Here is a 25,389-nt window from a genome sequence, read left to right as displayed (position 1 = left end):
AAGACATGCATGGCAGGTTCATTGAACACTCCAAATTGTCCATAGGTGTGATTGTGAGTGCGGATGGTTGTTCGACTCTGTGTGCCCTGCGATTGGCTGGCAACCAGTTCAGGGTACAATTTTTGCTACTGAATTGCACATAAAGTAAGGTTTCAAAATGTGCATTACAATACAAAATGCAATACAGTATGGAATGCAATTCACAATACAAACCATAATAAGAAAGGGTGGATGAGAATGAGGCAAACACCTCTCTCTATATGTATGAGGCTGGCATTATACTGTCCTCTGATCATTTTCCACTGCCTGACATTTTCTCTCACTCTCTCTCTCTTACACACACACACACGAATGTATGCACACGTGCACACTCGCACAAAACACACAGGGCCTTGCATCTCTTCCTCCATCACACACCTGAGTCCTCAAGAGGCATTCCCAGCTTGAACAGTCTATTTCCTCTCTCATGACATGTCCTCATTGTAGCAACTACATTGCACCTTTCGCTCTGCCAGTTTTAGCACACACATTAACACGCTACACTTGCGCACATTAAATTCTTGCACATGTGCACACAGGCAACTACTACATACGTGAACACACACACACGCACACCCCCACACACACACACCAATAGCCCTTCAAATCCCCTATTGCAGCCAACATATGACATGAGGCCTCAGGATGAAGAAATTCAGTCTGAGTGTTGTGGGAGATGGTCAGACTTGCATGTTTGTTTAGACGCCATCCAGATGTGCCGTGCAGTGCAACCAGAAGATGCAACACAACGCATGAAGACATAAGAAGCATGTGAAAATAATGCAGAATGTTTCTTAGAAAAATAACATGAGAAATTATAATAAAGGAAAATGTATATGTTCAAAAGGGGTGGGAAGAAGTTAAAAACGTATCTAGTCCTACCCCTGATCCGTTTTATTTTTATAAAATAATAAGGTAATGTATTTCAACAAAAGGAAATGTATAAACCTAATCATATAGACAAGTGCACTTTAACATACGCACATTTTCCAGCGACATATGCACACGAAATCAACAGACATATACCACAATACATCTATAAATCACATTCTCATACTCACATATACGATTTTCATTACACTCATACCGATACATACAAAGACATTACACCATATGTACATTTTAACAGCTCATGACTAATGTAAGTATTTTTTTTAAACTTTGCTTTTAAAAGTTTTTTTTAATTCAGCAAGTGACTGACATCTTTTCAGGTCAGTTCCAAAATCATTCCACAAATTAACACCTTTTACAGAAACACACTTTGATTAATATTTGTTCTTGTTTTAATTGTTGTTTTTTTGTAGACACTTGTGTCAACAGCAACATGACTCATCAACATCACTTATCTTATGAGGACTTTCTCTAATTTCAAACAGCTTCTGAGTACTGTAGCAGAGCAGATTGTTGTGTACTTTATACATTATTTGTGCTATTTTAAACTCAAATAAGTCATAACATTTTATTGTATTTAATTTAATAAATAGAGAATAAGTTGGTTCTGTATATTTTGATTGATTAATAATTCTTACGGCTCTTTTTTGCAGTTTGAAAACAGGATCAGTATTAGTTTTATGTTATTTTATGTGTTTTTTCAGATTTCCACACAATAGGTCAGATATGGTAATAATAATGAACAATATAATGTGTATAATGGTTTCTTATTCAGGACATCCTTAGTTTTAGAGAGTATCCCTATCATTTTTGACATTTTCCTTTTGACATTATCTATGTGTGACTTACAACATAATTTTTCATCAATAAAATAATTTTATTTTCAAAAGCTGCTTCAGGTTCTCTCCTGAACAGTAGAGAGTTGTGTCATTGGCGAATCAGACACTTTTGAATATTTTTGAGACACAACAGATATCATTTATATATATAATATAAATAATTAGGGGCCTAGCACAGAACCCATGAATAATCTTCAAGTGTTTTGATTGTATATTATTAAACTGTAAGTACTGATATCTATTATCCAAATAACCTTTCATCCATGTATATGCCAAACCTCTTATGCCATATTTTTCTAATATCTAAGTATATGATCTATGATCTATAGTATCAAATACTTTTTTTAAATCTATAAAAATTCCAACAGTATTTTTGTTTTAATCTATGTTAGTAGATATTGCTTCTACAAGTTCCATGACTGCCATTGAGGTGGTCCGTTTTTCTCCAAACCCATATTGATTTTCACTTAAAAGCTTATGTTTCTCAATAAAATTGTCCAATCTATATGAAAATAATTTTCCTCGAATTTTTGAGAACTGTGGCAGCAGTGATATTGGTCTATAATTAGTGAACATGTGTCTTTCTCCATTTTATATGAATAGGAATAAATTTAGCTATTTTCATTTTTGATGGAAATATACCGGCTTTAAACGACAAATTACATATATATGTGAAAGGTTGCACAACATAATCTATAATACTTTTTACTAATGTCATGTCAATATTGAAGCAGTCAGTGGACTTTTTATTTTTTAATATTTTAACAACATTTAATACTTCTGTATCATTAACAGCATTTAGCAACATAGATGATGAATTATTTTTGATGTGCTTATCTATTTCATATTTGTTTCTTGGCTCAGGAAATTATTTTGCCAAATTACTGCCAACCTTAACAAAATACTCATTGTATTAATTCAACCGGGTTGATATAGGCCACAATGCATTGCGAGTATGAAAAAAAAAAAAACATGGTGCGACCGGCAGCGCAAGTGCGAGAATCAAAGCGATGCATTAATATATACTACGGAAATAATAAATTTATTTTAGTTGAAAATATGTACAACAAAGGAAATAAAGTACAGTTTTAAAACATTTTAATTCGCAATAAATAGTCGGATATTTATGCGCCGGTGCGTCGTAATACTCACGGTGGTCACGTGATATGCGACCAGGAGAAAGTAGTGGCTGTCCGAATTGCCAAACACAATGAGGGCACTATATATCAGGCCACTATATGGTGCGATGCTATGTAGTGAATGAGGAGTTAGGGGATAAGGGTGGACATTCGGACACAGCCCTTGCGTGCTTCCCTAGTCTCGTCAAGCATTGTCTTGTCAACCTGTTTGCCTGTCCTTCCTCACGTGTCAACCAATCAGCACCCTCTGCCACTTGTGTCCTGCCCAGGTGCGTTTTGTTGGTGTCAATTAGTGTGTGTGTATTTAGTTTATTGTCTCCCCTTTGTCTGCGTCGAACCATTGTTGTTTTCCCCTGTCATGCTGCCGGTTTTTATCCTTGTTTTTTTGAGTATTTTTTTTAATTTTCTGTTTTACTGAATATTAAATTATAATAAAAATATTCAGAAAAACAGGCTGAAAAAAATACTCAGAAAAACAGGGTAGGGGGATTATACAGAAAAACAGGGAAAAAAATATTCAAAAAAACTGGAAATATATATATATATATATTTTAAATTGTAATTTTTTTTAATTTATTTTTTTACCTCTGAACTCCAAGTGACTTGTTGCAGACTCGCTAATAGCGGAAGCGGACACTTTCCCGCACACCTCCATATGCATGTTTACTTACTGGCTCTCAATAAAGGAATGAATGTGTATACTGTATTGTGGTTTGTTCTATAATCTCTGAGGGAAAACCCCTTTAAAAAATTTCAGAAAAACTGAAAAAAAAACCTAAAAAATAATTATTTTATAAAACACGGAAAAATTACTCAGATAAACAGACAAAAATAATTCAGAAAAACAGGAAAATTAAAAAAATAATAATTAATTGTTAAAAAAAAATTAACAGAAAAAAAAAGTACTCAAGAAAACGGATTTTTTTTCCCCAACAAAACTGAAAAAAAAAATACTCAAAAAACAAAGCTCCCCCCAAAATTTGTCAGAAAAACAAGACTTTTTTTCCCAAGTGAATGCAATACGCTTCCGTAGAAATCCCTCCGTTTCCTTCTTTGCGGCGCGGAGCGAAACAAATCCCATTTGAGAACCCCGCAAACAAACACGTGCGAGACTAGCGTAGCATCGCGATAATTTCGGCTCGGTCTGAACGTAGCATAATGAAAATAAGCAGTTTGGGATTAATAAAACTAAACAAATATTAATTATTTTAAATAGATTTTCAGTTCAAAATGAAAGAACGTATGATACAATAATCTTTTGTGTACAAAGAAAAATGAAGCCTTTGAATCCTTGTATATTGAATCCAGCGATTAGGCTAATATCACAGTCCTTAATCACATTATTTCACTGGGTAAATGCACCATTGTCTTCATATATCCGACTTCCAAACATTATAAGGAGCTCAAAAGGAGCAAGGATACGTGCGTGGGAGCCTATATGCCAGGATTCACCAATTCCGGTCCTCGAGGTCCGAGGTCCTGCAGGTTTGAGAGGTTTCCGCCTACTAACTCACCTGATACTAAAGATTGGTTCGTTATCAGGCATGCTGATGAGCTGATTATATGAATCAGGTGTGCTAGTGGGTGGAAACATCTAAAACCTGCAGGACTCTGGACCTTGAGGACTAGAACTGGTGAACCTTTATATGCCATCCCTTCCTTGATATTTAACCTCCCTAATAGTACCCTACCCCCACCCCCGACCCCTTTTGGTAAGTCAGGCGGGTTTGACGGTGGTGACAACTGACAACCTCCAATCTTAATTCAAAATGAAAACCAGTAGTGGCGCGCTTTGACGCGAACGCCCCCCGTCCCAATAGCACCCCCACCCTCTGTGGCCGCGCACGTGAACGCGCCCCCTCGCTGTCGTCAGTATAAACATCAGCGTCTTCCCGGGGTGCGCGCAGAGGAGCGCGAGGAGGAGGAGGACGTAGGAGAGCGAGCAAGAGAGAGAGAAATAGGCTACGGAGAGAAAAGAGAGCGGGGCAAGACGTTGTGGATAAAGGCTGTCCGACGAGAAACATGATGATGATGGAGCCGAGGCGGTGGAGAATTGTGGATTTACAAGAGAGGACTGCTCACATTTGACAGAGGAGGCTTTTTCAAGATTACGCCTCTTCTCGGTTTCCTTCATCCTCCTCTTTTTTTTCTTTTTTTCCCCCCTTCTTCGACTTCATTTGCAAATCCTGCGTGGCCATCTAGGCGAGACACAGCGGGTGAGAAGGCTACCCCACGGATGCATGGGAAGGGACGAAACAACACAGCCTATCAATCCATACATCCACTCCACTTGGATGATCGTAATGTACACCATGAAAACATCTATTGGGCACGGAGGGCAGCTTTAAATGAAAACATCGAGCCGAATACTGTGAAATAAAGAAAATCCCCTTCTTGATGGATTTTTTAAATCATTCATGGTGTAGCCCCAAGGAAAACGAGCAATGTTGAATCACTTGTCGTGGTGAATTATTCATTTGTACTATAGACTATGATTTTTGTATTTTCTCCACGTAGCATTTTTCCCTTCATGCAAGGCCTATATAGGTAAATAGCCACATCCAGCTTTGCCATTAAGTGGATGGTGAACAGTGTCTTTTTGTGTGCATTTTATTTACATTTTTGGAAGGTGTACAGGGGCAGAGGACAGGGGCGTGCAGGGAGATTTGGCTTTCTTTATTTCTTGCTCTATCTCTCTCTCTCTCTCTCTCTTTTTTTTTATTTAAGAAGAAGAACAAACATGTTGCCTTCCCAAGAAGCCTCCAAGATCTATCACGGCAATTACAACTACAACTACAACCCGCGGGCCGTCGGGGTGCTGTGGGCCATCTTCACCATCTGCTTCGCCATCGTCAACGTGGTGGTCTTCATCCAGCCCTACTGGATCGGCGACAGCGTCAACACGCAGCAGGCCGGCTACTTCGGCCTCTTCCACTACTGCGTGGGCACCGGGCCGTCGTCCAGCCGGGAGCTCACCTGCGTGGGCAGCTTCTCCGACTTCAGCTCCATCCCATCAGGAGCCTTCAAGGCGGCCTCGGTCTTCGTGCTGCTCGCAATGGTGCTCATCATCGGCTGCATCGCCTGCATGGCACTGTTCTTCTTCTGCAACACCTCCACAGTGTACAAGACCTGCGCCTGGATGCAGCTGCTGTGCGGTAAGCGCACGAACGCACGCACGCACCCACGCACATGCACATATACGCACGGGGAAGACCATCTTTTCTTTGTTGCACGATCCATTCGTTTGTGTGTGTGTGTGTGTGTGTGTGTGTGTGTGTGTGTGTGTGTGTGTGTGTGTGTGTGTGTGTGTGTGTGTGTTTTTGGAGGGGGGGGGGGGGGTCTTTATTATTATCTCTTTAGTGCAAAGTGTATTCTGTTGCGGAATCCCCGCTCAAAAAAGGGAGTGCGGGGTTTAGGGATTCCTTTACTCCCCTCCCCTCCCCTCCCGTCCACATTATAATCAGTAATTTTTTTCAAAGATGGCATAGTTAAATGAGTTTTATTTATTTATTTAAAAAAGAACATAGGCCTACCATTTATAATTGCAGTTCAGTTGCCTGTTTATCTTTTTGTATAAAATCTTACATCCTAAATCCTGGAGGCAATTTGGCATCATGCATCAAAAGACACTCTAGAAACCTTATGACAGACATTAAAACTACTTGACCATAATCTTAAAACGAGTAGGGGATTTACAGTTGTTGGCGTATTCATTTGAAATATTTCAAGTGTCTTAGTGAACAAACACTTAGGCTACTGTAAGCAAAGATTTTCATAAGGTTTCCTTTTGGATATTAATAGATCCTGAAAGTGGAAACAAGGTTTAGTGTGAGATGGAGTGAGTCTGTAAAGTTTGTGTTCCAAAGGGCATTAAGATACCGTTAATTACCGTATATAGGCCCACTTGTTTGTGTTATTTGCATGGCCATAGGCACACACCATGACATATTTTCAAAAAAGGTACATATATATATATATATATATATATATATATATATATATATTATAGTAATATTGGATTCATTAATCATAATATTTGTCATAAAAAGCCAATTTTTGAGCAAGTACTGTGCATATATTTATTTACAAAGTTTTACTACAAATGACTGTTAAGCATGAATGTATTTAGGAGAACAAAAGCTATTATTGTGTATAACAAGACTTAAGGCGTTAAGGGGCTAGCTTTAGGGTTGGGGCACATTTTCTTTACAATTACTTTGGAGAAAAAAACTGTGCCTTGAATGTAAAGGCATCAAACTTTTATTTTGTTTTTTGTTTTGCTGTGGTTTACACCCTAAAAACGTATTGGTCAAATTGACCAAAAATATGTTACATTTGACCAATCTAGCTGGTAGTTATGTGTCCGACAGATTATTTGGTTAAAACAACCACTCCAGAATGGTAGGTGTTTCCAACTAATATACTGTATATAGGTGATTGAGCCAACCGATACAAATTGGTCATTTTGACCAAGAGATTGGTTAATCTGTGTTAGAGGCTGACATTTCTTCGGGAATCCCGCAGTCACGGGATTACGAGTTCCTCCTATAGCCATTGATATTGCAGTGTGTAAACTGTAAAGTATAAATGAAGAAATTCCTGCCAACATCCATCCATCCATCCATCCATCCATCCATCCATCCATCCATCAGCGTGTTCATGATGTGGTGTGGCATAAAACAGAGTTTTGGATTCATGGGTTTTATTTTTTTATGATCTGTACTGCTATTTTGAGAAATTATTCCAGGTCGATAGGATTACGGTTCTCAGGGCAGGTTATGCTTTCTCTCCTTGTTGGCGTGTTCGGATTACAGTTTGGAGAGCTGAGTGAGCATAAAGTGTTAATGCCTCCATGGACACGAGAGTATCTGTGAACCAGGAGGGAAGACAATGTATGACATTTACAAATGGCTGTAAGGCAAATCTATTATCATAATGTGAGATGCTGTTTAGATTTATGAAGGTGGCTATTGGAAATTGTTCAAATTGGTTGTTTTTACTATTATGATCTGTTTGAAATCATCAATAACTTTTTGAAAATAGGACTTTAAGCACATTTATGTGATTTATGACATGTAAAACTCAATTGATACTAAGATTTATTATTTTTGAGAGGGAATGAAAAATAAACAACTAATAGTGCTGATACACATGCACCCTCTTTACAGATGGGGTTGTGGTTGTGCTCAGGGGAAAAAAAAAATCACATTTAAATATATCAAATGTTTACAGTCATGTTAATTGGGAGTCAGCATACAACAACATTTAAGGTGCCTCAGATTAACCCCCTATAAAGTTCTGGGCCCGGTTGTTCAAAACTCGGTTATGTCTTTAACCACTGGTTAAGTAGATTTAAGCGACTGTTAACGGCACTTTTATCTTGTTGTTCAAAACTCTGTTAACTTTAACCGGCTGTTAACTTGCTGTATAAAGTTAACACACCTAGGGACCGTCGCTAACTTTTTAACAGTGTGGTTAACTCTGTGTTCGTGGCTAATGCTGCCTTCATGATGCCCCTTGAGCGCAAGAAAAATTGTCTACTGAGGGCTTGTCTTTGACATTGGTGATTATTCTGATGAAGAGTTACGTGCACACTACCGCTTCGCAGTAATACAATGCCAAGTCTCATGCTGAGTTAAAAGAGAAAGAATAAAAATGTGTTTTTTTAAATGAGTTCCAAAAATGGACAAAGAGCCCAACCTTTTGGGCTTTACCTCAAGCCCAACAGCCTTGCCCAACATTTAGTGGGAGGTGATTCCAGAGAGAGGTTACCTGTAATGTTTCTTGTTCGCTTTCACGTCAACACTGTGAATAGCGGCTAATTATTCTTGTTAAATTAATTTAAATTTAATATAATAATAATATTTGTTTAATTAATTTTAATTTCAAACCGTAATTACAAATATTAGTAATCATTATTAGTATTAGATAAAAATTACACACATGAAAATACAACAAGACAAATAAAAGCAATTCTATCAAAAATATTACACAAACAATACAAATCAGTCAAAAATACAATTAGGTTGGACAAAAATATAAGAAACAAAATCAAACAAAAACATTCAATATTCTATGCTACAAAAATATTGAAAAAACAAAACAAAAATATTACACACAATTTTCACAGAAAATACACACAGTAGAAAAAAATTAACTATAATGAATAAAAATAAATAAATAAATTATTTTACAAAAACTTGCTTCAATCATTGATTGAATAACGTTTGTTTGGTTGGTCATTTGGGTAGTATCCATTCCTTTCACCGACGCGGACGTAAACAAAAAGAGGAATCGTGCGATATACCTGCGCTAACCAGCGATGTAAACGGCACGGTTAACTTTATCAGTGCCGTTAACTAACAGCATGACTAACTAGGTTTTGAACAACGCATATTTAACGGTTCGTTAGTTAACGGTGGGTTTGTGTAGACTTTTACTGACATTTTTGCAGCGTAATTTCACATTTCTCAAGGCCTAGTCCACAGAGAATTTGTTTGTTTGCTGAAAGACGGGGCGAGCAAGAGACGATCAGCACATTTTTTTTCCTCTTGTACTGTTGTTTTGTCCTGTTTGATCTCATACTCATGTCCCCTGATCGCTTCATGAAATGTGTGTTGCTCTCAGGCAGGCATGAATCAAACATTGTTGGCTTATGTGGCCTTCAATTATTGGACCAGATTAAGGCCCTGTCCAGACGGAAGCAGAGCCGGTTTCGTTCCTCAAACAAACCTCGTTCACACAGAAGCATTTCAAGACTTGCGTGTGTCCTAAAGAAGACGCTGAGGACGTTTAACGGCTGTAATGTATATGCCAAGTCTGAAGTGACACTTTTTTTTTCTAACTTTATTGCAATCTACAGAACAAACATGGCACAGGAGAAGTGACAATGGCGGGTGATTCAAGTACAACACCACTTGTTGAACGTGGGAATAAAGAAACAAAATATTTTGCTGCAAAAGCATAAGCAAGCTAAAGAGGCTGCGCAAAACGACCACGACACGGCTATCCGCCATTGTTGTTGACAGAGTGACGGTTCGCGCACAGTCAATATATGTAGAGTTCTAAAGCTACAATAATCAATACAGTAATACTGTCACACAGGGATGTGCTTAATAGGCAAACAAGTGCCACTATGGAATTTTGAGTCAATTGTTTAGGTAATTTATGGAAAGAGGGAAGTAGTGATTGGAATGTCTGCTGGTTTTAATGTGCATAGTTACATAGCGCCTACCTGAGGGAAGGAGCTGGAAGAGGTAGTGACCCAGGTGTTAGTGGGTCAGAGAGGAAGTTTGCCTGCTTTTGTCTTGGTTCATGTCTTCAAAAGTGGGTAGGGGGAAACTGATGACTTTTTGTCAGCCATAACTGTCCGTTGGAGTCCGATGGTGTCCTTTTTATGTGGAAACACCAAACCAGAATGTCATGGAGGAACACAGGACTGATTCAATTGAGTGATTGCTGAGTAGAACTGTCTCAACAGCTCCTCTGGCGGGCTTTGCTTCCTCAGCAGCCTTTTTCAGGATGGAGTTAATGTAGGTCTCCTACTTCAGGTCCTGAGCACCTATAATTCCCAAGACCTCATAGGTCTTGACATTTGACACAGGGCAGTTGGACATGAGGGGCAGCTGCGGCGGAGGATTTTTCCTGAAGTCCACAATAATCGCTACAGTCTTGAGCGTGTTCAGCTCCAAGTTGTGTTGGCCGCACCAGACCACCAGCTACTCCACTTCCTGTCGATATGCAGCGTGGTGTCTTCGGTAAACTTTACGACTTTGACAGAAGGGTGTGTTGAGTTCCAGTCGTTCATGTAGAGGGAGAAGAGAAGCGAAGAGAGGACGCATCCTAAAAAGCCCCGGTGCCATTGTTGCATGTTAATGATGTTGTCCACACCAGCCTCACCTCATATGGATGATGTAGATGTGCTGTGCATGTTTTTATTGTGATTGTTGAGTAGATAGAGATTTAATGTTAATATGTGGAGATTGTGATGTGACTGAATATATTTTGTCACCAGTTTTTATTAATTATTATTTTTCCCAAAAGAGGCAGCTTATTAACCTGGTAATACACATTATCAATCTGGGCCTGCTCCACGGTGATTTTCTCGGGAAAGCTGGGACATTCTGTATGTAATACTTCAAGCTGATTGGACGATTCGGCATCTCGTGCACATTTGTTTTGACCAATCACGGCAACTGATGAAAATGTCGTCTTCAGTCTCTTATTAGGGGAAAAAAAGCATGAACATCTTTGCACGAAGCACCTCTTCCTGTTCAACATTTGACAAGGAAACAGTGAGTGAAATGTGAAAATAAAACTGAATGGAAATGCTAGAAATTCAAAAAAGGGCCCAATTTTCGCAAAAATGTTTTTACGCTTCAAGGAGGTGAATTTTGAAGCATATATTGAAAAAAGGAAAATGCAAATTTTGCCCATGGAAACAGGTTTTGCAAATAAACGCTGGCAAGACCGGATACACGTTGCACGTTTTGACTGGATATTACGTCACACGAATGTTTGTAGTCACAAAGCAATGGCGGGCGATATAGTAAGGTATATTTGGTGGGACGCCGAAACAGAAATCTTTTGGGAATTAATTAAAGAAGCAAATATTAATGCAATTTTTAGGTGGAAAACAGAAAATAAATGCGACGGTTTATTAAGAATTACAAAAGCAAACTCATACGATGTCATCGCACGGCGCAATCCTGTTGTTCTTCTTCTACTTTTAAATTAATGGTGGATCACATCTCTATAGTGTATACTGTCATCTACAGAGTCCCTCTCAATATTCGCAAAAGAAGAACAGATGGAAACGGGCACAAGTAGCATGTCCATTTTGCGCATTTTTAGTAAATTTGCTTAAAAAATTAGAAACAATTGGATGGAAGACCGACTTATGTTTGGTTTGTTCGTTTCCCCAAGCATCAGCGCTTTCTGTTTTTTGTCACGTGCTGCATGTCCCGACCTAAACAACGCCTGATTGGGCCGACCTAAAAAAGGTTGATCGCGGAAGGATCAACGAGAGAAGTACAAGATGGATTCTCGTAGTATTTGTGAACAAATACTGCGAGAATTTAGCTTGCTGGCAAGGATAGCAGCTTATTAAAATAATGCAATTTTAGTGCTCCATAAAAAGACATTTAACACAATTGAGTTAGCATGTTGGTGTGAAATGATGGCAAAATGCTTCCATTTTATGGCCCTAATCGTTTTTTACAGCTAAGACTGCTTTCACGTAATGACACATTTTGACTGACTGTAGAAGTCATGGCGTAATGAGATGTTGGTGTCCCCGCGTTCGGCCACTGCTGCCACCCCTCGAGTCTGGCAGCCGTTTATGTGAAAACCAACAAGACAGTCAAGACCCATTTGATTAGAGTATGCAACACGCTTGTTGCTTTGTTTTGTTTTAATTTGTACAACTACAAGTTAAAAACAAAACAAAAACTTAAACATTTTAATATATTAAAATATTTTACCAAATCATTATTAGTTAAAAACAACGACGGTTCAGTTTTCTTCCCATGTTCCTCACACAATCGAAGGCAACATTACATATTCAAAAGGGTTAATGGAATGATACATTTCATATTTGCAATTCAGTCCATGTTTGTTGTCCTACTAGTGGACGTGTATGATGTGTGACGGAGGTAAGTTGTCTAATATGCTTGGCGAACTGCCTAATGCTGTTCACCACCTTGAAAATGAGCATTTAATCCCCCACTCCAGCCTGCTGGCTGTAGCAGCTTGTCCCCTGGCACAACCCACTGACCAGCTATGCCACTGCGAATACATTGATGGCCAATTTGAACTGACTGTGGCCTCAATTTAGGCCAAATAGACCAAACACGTCGATTCCGGAGCTGTTAGGGTGCGGATCGGGATGGCTGTGCATGCAATTCCACTTCGGAGGGCGAAAGAGAACCATTCACCCAATGAAAATGCCATTATCAACTTAGCTTTATGGCAGCTAAAACGACAGTAAAGCTCTGAACACCCACACTTTTTTTTTCATGTCAAATTTGTTGGTGTGCGATTCTTTGAAATTGAATAATTACTGGAGTGAAGTTAGGGGAGTTCAGGTTAAGGTTAAACTGAAAATGATGATGAAAAAAAGAATCAATGCCAGATCACTGGGTCGCAGGCTTCTTGGCCGAGCAAAGTGACATTGTGTCTTGGCATCTCTAATCTGAAAGTGTGCCAACAGTGGCTCCTTGTTATACTGAACGGACCAAATTCAAACAAGGTTAATGCACTCGGAGATTAAGTGTCCTGCTCACCTCTGAACAACGTGGCAAAACTGAACCAAATTCTATTGGCTTTGTTAGATTTTGTTGCATAGTGATAGTGGTCACACGTGATATCAACTCGACTTGCAAAAGTTTTACATAGGCAAAATGAGGAATGGAAATTGATAAGAATTGAATGATTCCATTTCCATTATCAATACTATTTATCTATCCAATTCTTTATCGGTTTTTACTGGGTAAGTGAATGAAGTAATGATATACAGTAGGGTATGATGTCATATATATTGGAGTTATGCATAAATTGGTTTGGACTCAAATTGAGATGCGAATTGGGCATTACAAATCACAATTTTCAGATTCAACTGAGAATCAATCATACCCTATTATCTTGTATAGCTTAACAGTGTCACAGGAATGATTCAATGGCAAAGTTTATGACGAATGTACATATGTGAGGAGTGCACCCAGAAATGTTTAATTGTGTCGGGCTATGTTTAGCCGGCTACTGAGTATTATATTAAACTGTTACACTGTCAGCCTATAAAGCCTGTCTAGGCAGTGTATCAATGCCCTCGTCGTTTCCTCACTGTTGGCCTTTAACAATGTCCGAGCCTGAAAGGCGCTTGCAAATTTGGATGCTGGACTGGAGAGACAAACCCTCACAGAGGTTAGCTTAGCACTTGCTAGCTCCTACGGCAGACACAACACAGATGCATTTGAAACTTTTCCAAAGTGAAAAAAGTGCCGTTGTCCAGTTTATATCGAGGGATCCTGGAGGCTAAAGTAAGTTATTTTAAACTAAAAATGAAAACCTTTGCGTAGGTTGACGTGGCTGCATTAGCGCATCAGGCGCAGTCTTGGTACACTCCGATAAGCTTCCAAAAAACTGCTATATAAGTGCACTCCATTTACCATCATCATCAACATGGATGAAAAATAATAATAATTGGACTATGATGTGTTTTTTGGCAAAAGTACAATTAGTATCCCTTTCGAATAGATTCGGGATTCGGTGGTTAAGGTAAATTAATGTGAATGTGGATTTGGTGTACCAGTCCAGGCTGTCATGATAATATAGAGCTATGGATAAACGCAAATGGACAAAAAATATATATAAATATCCAGATTTGAACAGGTATTTTATATAGAAAAACAAATAGATATTTAAAAAAAATTAAATAAAACACAAATATCCAGTATTACAAAAACACTCAATTATCAAGGACTGTACATTGTGTACATTGTAATGTAGTGTGACATACTATGTTGTTTACATCCATGCTCCTCTAGTATATATATGCTGGTGATGTAGTTGCTTTGCTGCTGTTACAGTAATTTGAGTAACAAATGTTACCTTAATTAAATGAAGTAGGCATACAATGGAGTACAGTTTAGGTTAGATCAGGATCAGAAATTCCGGTTGGTAGCTACCTAAGTTATGCCATACTTTCGCAGACCATGAATAATGGAGACATGTTAAATTTAAGAGTCTAGACTAAGCCGCATGCTTCCTCAAACGAAAAGAACAAGTGCAGGGCAAGATTTCCCAAAAGACCTTGAGGTCTGTGAGGATCTTTGCAGCTTGCACCTTGACATGAATTTTCATTCATTCAAGCTAAATTCTCTCTAGTGAAGTTAGTTTGAGTTCATGTTGCTTTTCTTTTTTGGGTGAACTAAAATTCACTTTGGTGGGACAAGCAAGATCTGTGAGATTGACTGGTTTATTTGGGGAATTTCTAGGGCAATTCCCATCTATTCCCTTTTCCACTCTAACTCCTGTTGCCTTTCCTCATTTCTTCTCTATTTCTTGGGCTTTCCAGAAGAAATTAGTTCCTATCAGAAGGCCTGTAGCCCACTAGTCATTGCGGCCCCTCCTCTCATCCATCAGCACATCTATCCATCTCCTCTTTACGTCTGACCTCGTCTGTTGCAATATTAAACAGAACTAAGCAGGACATGGGCCGTGGCACAGGGGACGAGCTGTCCTGGTAGAAATGAACTGTCAGCTCCTGCTCTGTCAAAGTGTTTGTGTGTGCGTGCACGTGTGTAATTGATGTTAGATGTGTAGGAAAGTGGATGATGTTGTTCCTATCACCAACAAGTAAATACATTATTAGCTTTTTTAGATAGCTGCTTGATTCTTGAGTCAATCACATCTATATTGCTAAGCTTTCAACAGATTACTGATTAGAACATTGCAGTGTTGTACACGTTTTTTTGTTTGTCAGTTTGTTTGTTTGTTTTTTACAGCTTTTTCACTTAAGTATAACAGCAAAGAGTAAGAGTTACAATTGGTAGAATTATGCAGTTAAAAAAATATAATAATGATCAAATAAATCTCCATAAAACTTTGTTGAGTTGTTGTGCAAAAATATCTGGATAAAAGCATGAGGATTTGTTGTCATCTTCCATAAACCCGGAAGTAGATTGCTGATGAACAAAGAACTATAAGACACTCCACAATTTTAATTTTTCACTTTTGTTGCCGCGGCTGCAAGTTAATGAGTTGCATTCAATACTGTACATGGTGATTATAGTGTTGTTAAAACAATACCCAAATGTTGGCCCAATACTACTACTGTAAATGGCGGCGAGGAGTGACATTTAAATTGGTCATTGTTATCATTGACGAGAATGTAATCTGTGACTACACTTATTCATGTGTTTGAAAGATCACACAACTTATGACCCAATTTCCGTAAAACTTATCATCCAGTTTATTTGTGAAACTAGGATTTTCTTCTGCATTACCCTTGTTTAATAATAATAATAATAATAATAATATCTTTTGACTTACTTGGCAGTTGGCTAACAGTATGTAAAAATCTATCAATGCAGGTCTTTAATGGAATATAGTCGACAGCAGTTTGGGTCCGATTGAGTTTATGACCGTGATGTATTTTTTTACGTTTACAAATATTTTACCTCAGTGCAGCTTTTGTAGCTGCTGAGCTAGGATGGTATCCACCCCTGCCTGGCATTATTGTTCGACTGTGTACTGAGATCCATTGTAGTTTAATTGTGGTTAGGGATTGCGAATATTCCATTTATATTACCCGTAAGTGTGTTTTAAATCAAGCCAATAATTTGTGTATGTCCACATTGCACAATGTTTTGGATGAATTTATGCTAATTAATTAATTAATGGTTGGTTAGGTCGGCACAAGTTTCAGTATAGCTGATTTGAGATGTATGAAAAAATGTAGTGAAATGAAAGCTTATGGAAGGCTGTTTAAAAATATGACTGTTTACCTTGAATGAATGAAATACTTGAATGCTTCAGGAATGAACCAATTCAAATTTGTGATGGATAACTTTAGGTTATATGAATACCAGTACCATCTTTTATGTTGAGTTGACCTTGGTGGTGGTATGTCCTCTGTGGATTACCTGTCAAATATCCTAGTAATGATTTATCGTGCTCTCTGAATCACTTCACACAGCATATCGTCACCCTCTTAAAATAATTGCATAGTCATTTTTTTGCAAAACATTTTTTTTTTGCCTAAATCATTTCCTCATGATGCAAATGTTTTTTTTTTTTGTTTCCTGAATTAAAAAAAACAAACCCATAGGCGATTATTTTAAGAAGGTGTCGATATATTGTATTTCTTTTTCAACACTTAGACTTGTTACATCCTGCGATTGCACTTTGAATTTCATGTTTTCATCACATACTGTACATGCACACACAAATTGACTCTCCAATTGTTTGTGTAGAATAAGAACGCCGTTAACCTTTAGCCCAAGCAGAAATGGTAGACTTCAGGGAAGGGGGAACATTTTTTAAATTCAGGACATGTTTACATTAATATTCATATCCATATGTCCCATTATGAGCTAACACACTCAGCCACTCGATCCCCAGGAGTAGTTCTGTGCCCAAGACAACATTAGTTGTGCTCTGCTTCAATTTCCTTCCATGGAATTAAACTTACATGGTTGCCATTTTAATTAGAAGTAACCAAAATTAAAAGAAATACGCAATGACATACATTACATTTAGATGGTTACACTTTTATATAACACTGGCAGTTATTCAGTTCCGTGTCTCATTTGATCCCAAGCCAGAAATACGAAATTCTGGCTAATCCCTATTTTCTAGACAATCCAGTCTTAAAGAGGAAGTCAACACAGGAAAAAAAACACATTATTTTTTAATATAAAATATTCTATCCAGACTCACTAGTCTAAGCATGGTATTATGTTTAATATTGTTTTTGTGGAATATGAATTAAGTAGCAAAATCTACCCTGTTTTATCCATCTCAGAGGCGGCCATTTTGCGACTTGCTGTCAACTGAAAATGACATCACAGTTGCACAGGGCTCAAGTAGTGACCAATCACGGCACATCTTAAGGACGTCACCTGACCAAAGTCAGAAAACAGTCTTCTTCTTCACTGAGCTATCATGTTGAAGATTTTTTTGTTTTTGTTTTTGCAATTATTGGTGTATGTAAAGCTTTGATTCTCAGGCGGTTGGCTGATAATATTTTACTGTTTGTCCTCGGTTTGAATTGTCATGTGGTCGCAAAGTGGCACAAGATAACCATGTTCAATTACTGACTCACTAACTGTTTTTAATTTGATTGTTATGTATTTACTGTATTTCCTACAAGAATATTTAGAGTCATTTTTATAACTTCTGAATGCTAGACTACACAAAATTCCGATAAATGTGTGATACTTTGCCACAGTGGCAGCAGAACTCTGTTGGCAAAAAATAAATAAATCCCTGGATTGTATACATATGTATAATACTGTATGTATTTGCTCCTCCGGCTGTTTCCTGCACTAACTGAGCTTTGTAAAATGTGTACATCAATCTTCCAACTGAAAAAATATTGAGAACTAATGATAATTGTACGTTGTAACTTTTACGATGCTACCACTTTCCTGAGCGTTGCTTTGCAACCGATTGGGTGAGATAATTCACTTTTTCTTCTTGACTGGCTAGGAATCGTGGCCACAGCTTCACGCGGCTTCCCCCACTTACTCCAGACTTCACATTATATGTGACAACCCTCCACATTTAAACATATCAGTTAGCACCGAAACGAACAAGATTAGTTGATTAGTTTATTTACTCTTACTTGGCTGTTTCTATACCTTTGTTGCCTTTATTATTAAGTGTGTTTCTGACTTGACTTGAATTTTTGGATTTAAGCAAATGAATCACTGTGAGGCAGTATGACAGTTCTTATTTTATAAATAAGAAATATATGGCTAATTCAGTCAAAGTAGTGACCTGATAATTTCTCACTGGACAATTTTGTTATTATGCAGCAGCAACAAGAGCGTTTTGGAGGTATACAAATGGAAATATTGGATTGATGGGTACCGAAATATGCTGCAATATATATATGAGGATATATTTTTGCCCAAAAGCTAGAGTAAAACACATTGACTGTGTACTATGAACCTTCCTGCAATACAGTGAAGCTACAGTGAGGAAACCTCAGAGGTTTGAGTATGTGCGATCTCCCACAGTGGAAATTGGTCAACATACTACACAGTACTTACTACTCACCTTTTAGTACAATTGATTAAGCACATTACTAAAAAATAAATAAACATTTGAATGGTTTTGGACCCTTGTCTGTCTTGTATTGGTATCTTGTGAAAAATGCAAAGTCAAATGATAGCTCATTGTCTTCATAGACAGAGATGCATACCTACAGTATTTGTGTGTGCACGTATCCATGTGCATGTAGAGTCGTGATCAAAAGTTTACATACACTTGCAAAGAACATAATGTTATGGCTCTCCCGAGCTTCCAGTTATTTCTATTACTCTGATTTTTCTCTGATAGAGTAATAGGAACGGATATTTTATTTAGATTCATGAATTTTTTTAATTTTATGACTTTATTCGGGGTTAACAGAAAGAGTGAGCAAATCTGGGTCAAAAATATACATACAGCAATATGAATTGGCAATTTTGGTGATGTAGAAAGTCTGTCAATGAAATGAGCTTCATACCATTGCCTCTTAACTTCTTGTGTGTGATTTTGAGTGCCTGCAACTTCACTGAGGCCATTGAAATAGAGCTCATTGGTTACCAATGCCCACAAACGCTACAATGGACAGTCAAAGGAGCTCAGCAGTGTCAAAATGGATCTGAAAACGTAAATCATTGACTTGAACAAGTGAGGAAAGTTGCTTGGAGCCATTTCAAAGAAGCTGCAAATCCCAAGACCAAACAGTTCAAGCAATTGTTTGCAAGTATAAAGTGCTTGGCACTGTTTATCACTGCCATGATCAGGAAGAAAATGCAAGCTATCACCTGCTACTGAGAGAAAATTGGTTAGGAGGGTGAAGAGTCAACCGAGAACCACCAAAAGCAGATTTGCCGAGAACCAGAAGCTGCTAAAATACACCTGTCAGTGTCCACAGTCAAGCGTGTTTTGCATCGCCACGGACTGGGAGGCTGCCGTGCAAGAAAGCTCTTGCTCCAAAAGTGGCACCTTAAAGCTCGACTGAAGATTGCTGCTGATTATATAGACAAGGATAAGACCTTCTGGAGGAAAGTTCTGTTGTCAGACAAAACAAAAATTTTGATGTTTGGCCACAATGCCTAGCAATAAGTTGTGAGGAAAAAAGGTGAGCCCAACAACACCATGCCTGGCTACCATCAAGCACGGCGGTGGTAGTATTATGCTGTGGGGCTGTTTTGCTGCCCATAGAACTGGTGCTTTACACAGAGTAAATGGGATGTTGAAGAAGGAGGATTAATAGAATTAAGGTTTTAGAATGGCCTTCCCCGAGTCCTGCTTTTTAAACCCCATTGAGAACATGTGGAAAATGCTAAAGAAAGTCCCTGTCAGCAAGCCAACAAATTTAACTGAACTGCACCAATTCAGTCAAGAGGAGTGTTCAAAGATTCAACCAGAAGCTAACCAAAATCTTGTGGATGGCTACCAAAAACGCCTAATTGAAGTGAACATGGCCAAGAGACATGTAACCAAAACTTAGCTGTATGTGTGTTTTTGATGTTTTTGAAACAGATTTGCTCACTTTTCTGTTAAACCCGAAGAAAGTCATAGAAGAACAAACATTTATGAATTGTTTACTCTATCAGAGAAAAATCTGAGAGAGAGAGAGAGAGAGAGAGAGAGGGAGAGAGAGAGAGAGAGAGAGAGAGAGAGAGAGAGAGAGAGAGAGAGAGAGAGAGAGAGAGAGAGAGAGAGAGAGAGAGAGAGAGAGAGAGACGAGGCTTTTCCCAACCAAACGTACATGTTTTAATAATCAGGCGCTTAATAAATAATTCTAAAGTCACTAGGGTGGTTCTAAAAATAGCCTGACGTTTGAATAATGGATTCCTTTGACCCTTCTCTGCATTGTCTGTCGCGTGTGGGTGTGCGTGTGTGTGTGTGTGTGGGGGTGTGCGTGTGTGTGTGTGTGTGTGTGTGTGTGTGTGTGTGTGTGTGTGTGTGTGTGTGTGTGTGTGTGTGTGTGTGTGTGTGTGTGTGTGTGTGTGTGTGTGTGTGTGATATAAAAAAAATACTGTATGTTAATGTTATAAGAAGCATAACAACAGATAATATATACATCCTTTCAACCAATCCATAAAATGTGTATACTTTCATTAATACATTTTTGTGGCAGCTTGTTCCATACTCGTTAACAATGTTTTTCGTTAATTTAGTAATGGGGCTGAAATTATTGAGCAACAATATGCAATTATGATGAAAAAAACCCACATATGCTGCATGCACTTGTATTAAGGAGAACAGTGTCACAGTTGTTGCCGTGGCAACTATTGGTCACCTCCAGTATTGTTTACTGTATTGTTGGACCAGCCGGGGCATTCATCAAGTTGTTTTAGCATCGGTGCTGAACACGTCACTCTCAGTTCTTTTTGTTTATTCATGAACGCTGCATCAACCTGCGCACAAAAAAAATCCAACCTTAGACATTGTATGACATCATTAGAGCCATATCATTTGGTCCAGTCATAGTCAAGAGTGAAATGTACACCAAATTCTATGTGGAATGGTTTCCGTGCTGCTGCTCTGTGATAGCGCCTCTAATTATCAATTAGAGGTCTTGCTAGAGGAACACAATCACGGATCCCTCACTATATTACTAAAGTGCTGTGCCTGTGCCTATGCGATGACATATTATCTTTCTGTACCACTGCCAATCCTTTTTCCAGATTTGGGACAGTTGCTAGCAACATCCTCCGCGGCAAGTGTAGGACATGGGTGACAATAAGAAAAGATGACAAAAGAGAAAGAGAACCTAATGGAAAGGAGAATGGAGAAAACACATTTAGACCTGAGAGTGACTGTAGGTCCCTCCATGTTGACAAGATCCCAGCCAGGATGGGGAAAAAATACACTTAAACAGTCATTATAGGCGTGTAAAACAAAAAAAAAAAAAAAAATCTATATACAAACCAGTGTTGAAATGTATGGGATTGGCATTAGAAAATAATAATAATAGCTTGTGAAAAGGATTATTTTATCTAATCAGGACAAATCTGACATTGCCTTGGAACCCCCAGATCATCCTTAAATATGCACAAAACACGGTTGTGTCCGGTCTAGTGTTTGTCATTGCATCAATGTTCAGAGACATGTTTTAACACAGAAGTATTACGTGTAGTAAATACATACTACTAACATCTGTGGATGTCTTTCTTACTCTTAAAATTTTATTTTTACCATCTGAAGGGGTTTAGCTACAGGGCCCTCATACTATAGCTATAGCTAAATTTCACTACTACATTCACTTCTAAAGAAAAAAATACCAAAGTAGACAATAGTGGTTTTGCGCAAGCACCATTAACTCTTAAATGACAACTTTAGAACTTCGCAAAAATAAATAAGTAAAACAGACAAACAAACTAGTCAGCGGTGGCTTTTGTGCAAGCAGCACTTATTTGCAGTTTGGACGTGGAGTGCTGTACATATTTTTCTTTGGAAGGAGTCTCAGTCTCCAAGAGACACAAAATGTTGTTGGATTTGTTGCCTGTCGCTGAGCAGGGGTCAGAAAAGTAGCTTAACAGTGGACAACTGAGTTAGCCACTTGTCACGTGCCATAACTCCGGTTGTCATGATAACTCCGCCCCATGTTCTGCATTTGCGTGTAACACACTCACCAAACGTCAGATTTAACACATTCGCTTACGTGCCCGGTTGTAATATCATACTTAATTTACATATAGTAGCTGAGGCAGCCATCTGCTCTGGAAAATCATGCCATTTCCGAACTGTACCACAGTAAGATGAACTGAACCTCACCGCTTGGTAAAAACGTGGCTTTACAATGAAGCCGAGGCAAGTCTTTCATGCGGGGAATCGGTCAGTCAACCCTGGAGGCAGTAAGAATGTGTAAAGTGCCACCCTCAGCATAGCGCATGCTTGCACACACACACACACACACGCATGGGCGACACGCTTGATCCCAACTCCAATAAAAGCCGTGCGTATCACTGAGGAGGCCATCCATTAGATGGATGGAGGACAGCAGGCCAAGGTCTAGACAACAGTAGCAAAGGGAGGGCACAGTCCAGACAGCTTTATTGCATTACTGCCTGGGCATGGTGATGCCTTTATGTTCACATATTCGCAGCTTTGTGCTCGGATGCTGCAATGCTGGGAACTTCCAAAGGCCACAGTTCAATTCTGAATGAGGGCTAATACGTGAAAAGGCTAAACACTTCTCTATATGAATGAACTGTATCAAATACCAAAATAGGACGGCTATTTTGAAAGAATTACATCCATATCTCAGCAGACCAAGTCACAATGCTCAGGAGAAATGTTGTTGCACTCCGAGTTGCTCCCCTCAAAAATAATGTGCACACACACACACACACACACTTAAATTTAGTACGCTGAAAATATATTTAGATCTCTTATATAATCACTTTGGGCTGTTTAACCAGAATTAGAATGCCATGTGGAAAAGAAAAGAAAGAATTGTAACGTAATAGCTCTAGAAATATCTTTGAAGTGCTATAAATAGATTGGTGTGCAGCATATTTAACTAGTTGGATCACAACTCTGCCGTGGTAAAAAATTTTTTTCAAATGCTCTCATTAGCGGGCTTGTCTTTGAAGCCCGGTTCCAAACAGCTGACAGCATGTGAAAAGATTGGAGGCGATGAAGTGAGATGAAAAAAGGCACAACAGCAGAGGACGTCCAGCTCGTCTCGATTTTCCTACCACTTGCTGTTCGATCCCCTCGCTTGACAACTTTCATGTCTCTGGGCTCCGAGTTCAGAAAGCAGGAAGGGGAGGAAGCGGGAAAACCCCAACCCACTTCAAAGGGCTTTCCTCGCGTTTTATTTTTAGCTCACTGGTGCCCACTTTTAAACGCTTGAGTTGGAAATAGAAAACAAGGCTGTCCTGTCACACACTCCTTTTATTTTGTGTAAATAAGCACATAAAATACAGTATATGCAAGTACAACTAGCTGCTAGGGTTTGGTTGCTTGCTCAGTGGCTCTTTGGCAGTGCGCTGGCATTAGTTTATATGTTGGAATTTCAGCTGTTCGATTCTAATTTTAGTGATTGACTAATAAATGCTACGCTTTTGCTCTGTTACTGTTTACTTTCGGTCAGTCCTTCTTAAATAGTGGGGGTGGGGTCTCCTTCGGGGGCCGCGGTGCGATGCCGGGTTGTGTGGGGTGATTTGGGGGGGGGGGGGGTTCCTGTATTAGAATAAAGTGTAATCGTATATCCACAACAGTAGGTGGCAGTGGCATTCTCATTTAATTTAATTTTTCAATTTCAGGTAATTTAATGTTTGCTGTTAAAAACTAAAACGTAATAGTAATGTGATTACAATAGAAATACAATTTTGTGTTTTCTCTAATGTTAGAGATCTACTTACAACAAGTATATATTTAAATTGCTATTTATAATTATGGCAGAGAGTTGAGAGTTGAGGGGTTGAAATGTTTTCTTCTTCCTGCAGGGTGTAACAAAAAATAATTGAGAAACACATGTTTGTGATTAATGTAAATGGATTAGACTGATTTATTACCAATTAACCTGCTGCTCAATTCTTATTGTGTACTATTTAACTAATCAGTTAAAGGGATATTTGACTCAATGAGCCATTTTCAGCAGTAAAAAGTTCATATTTTGTCCAGAATTAATTTGATAACGTCACTATTTTTCATGTGCAATTAATACCTTTAAAACAAATGTTTCCACTTGCTGTCGACTGAAGATGACATCACCTGTGCTGAGGAAATAGGTTTGGTCAGCAAACTGAGCCATGATTGGTCGTTACCTACTTCCTCAGCACAGGTGATGTCATCTTCAGTCGACAGCAGGTGGAAACATTTGTTTTTAAAGGTATTAACTGTAAATGAAAAATAATGAAGTTATCAAATTCTTTCTGAATAAAACATAAATTTTTACTGATGAAAATAGCTCAATGAGTCAAGTATCCCTTTAAGGATGGGCGAGTACCAATACCAGGTATCGGTATTGCTCAATTCTTATTGTGTACTGTTTAGCTAATTTCTGTAGTTAAGGATGGGCAAGTACAAATACCAGGTATCGGTATCGGGCCGATACCCGGCTTTATTTCAAGATATTGGTACTCGCAACAGCGGCCGATACCAATATCAGCCAACCTCTTGAGGCCGTTTTACAATCAGGAACTAAATGAGAAATTTGAAGAATGGAACATTGCTATTAATTTCATGCAATTTGAAGGAAAAATATTATACTGGGATATATAGGTCTTTAAAAAAAATGTCTGCCATTGTTTTTTGGGAGAAAGTTTTTGTATCAAAAGTACTAATGGTATCGGTACTTGGCATTGGTATTGGAGTTGAGTTCTCATACTGCTATCGGTCTGAAACAAGTGATATTGAACATCCCTAACAATAATAATAACAATAATTCATGCAATTTTAAGGAATAATCTTATACCAGGATGGCATGGCTCAGAGGTAGAGTGGTTGACAACCCAGAGATTGTGGGTTCGATCCCATGCCATTGTGACCACATCGCAGTGTCCTTGAGCAAGATACTGAACCCCCAGTTGCTCCTGATGCTGTGTCATCAGTAGGTGAATGTTTGAAGGCCTTGTAAGGTGAAAAAGCGCTATATAAATGAAGTACCATTTACTAGTAATAATAACACTACTTTTTTTTGTGTGCTATTTAGGCAAGGGTCATGTCTCAGTGTGAGACTCTATAATTGTGCTGCATTATATTTATATTTTTAATTTGAATTCTGAGCTAGACTGGCAGCCAGTCCA

The 25,389-nt window shown here is 38.5% G+C and overlaps 1 protein-coding gene and 1 pseudogene across 3 annotated transcripts in view; one reads left to right on the top strand and one right to left on the bottom strand.

The window, feature by feature from the left end:
- The first annotated feature begins 4,815 nt into the window (after positions 1 to 4,815).
- Positions 4,816 to 25,389, top strand: part of LOC147178622 (LHFPL tetraspan subfamily member 4 protein-like) — a 33,443-nt gene continuing 12,869 nt past the window's right edge. Inside the window, exons 1-2 of one of the 3 annotated variants that reach the window (XM_086070179.1) lie at positions 4,816 to 5,124; positions 5,639 to 6,063. In XM_086070179.1, the coding sequence (XP_085926305.1) occupies positions 5,649 to 6,063 (415 nt within the window). In that variant the 5' untranslated portion in view covers positions 4,816 to 5,124; positions 5,639 to 5,648. Of the gene's footprint in view, positions 5,456 to 5,635; positions 6,064 to 25,389 lie in introns of all 3 variants that reach the window. The other 2 variants (XM_086070181.1, XM_086070178.1) reach the window with 2 other exon arrangements.
- LOC147178623 (uncharacterized) lies at positions 10,074 to 15,272 on the bottom strand (annotated as a pseudogene).

This window comes from Leptonotus elevatus, chromosome 2 (genome assembly GCF_054856555.1).
Source record: "Leptonotus elevatus isolate MCC_2025b chromosome 2, RoL_Lele_1.0, whole genome shotgun sequence".
Lineage (NCBI taxonomy): Eukaryota > Metazoa > Chordata > Actinopteri > Syngnathiformes > Syngnathidae > Leptonotus > Leptonotus elevatus.
Note: the sequence above shows the minus strand (reverse complement) of the source record. Positions and strands in the feature narration are given on the sequence as shown.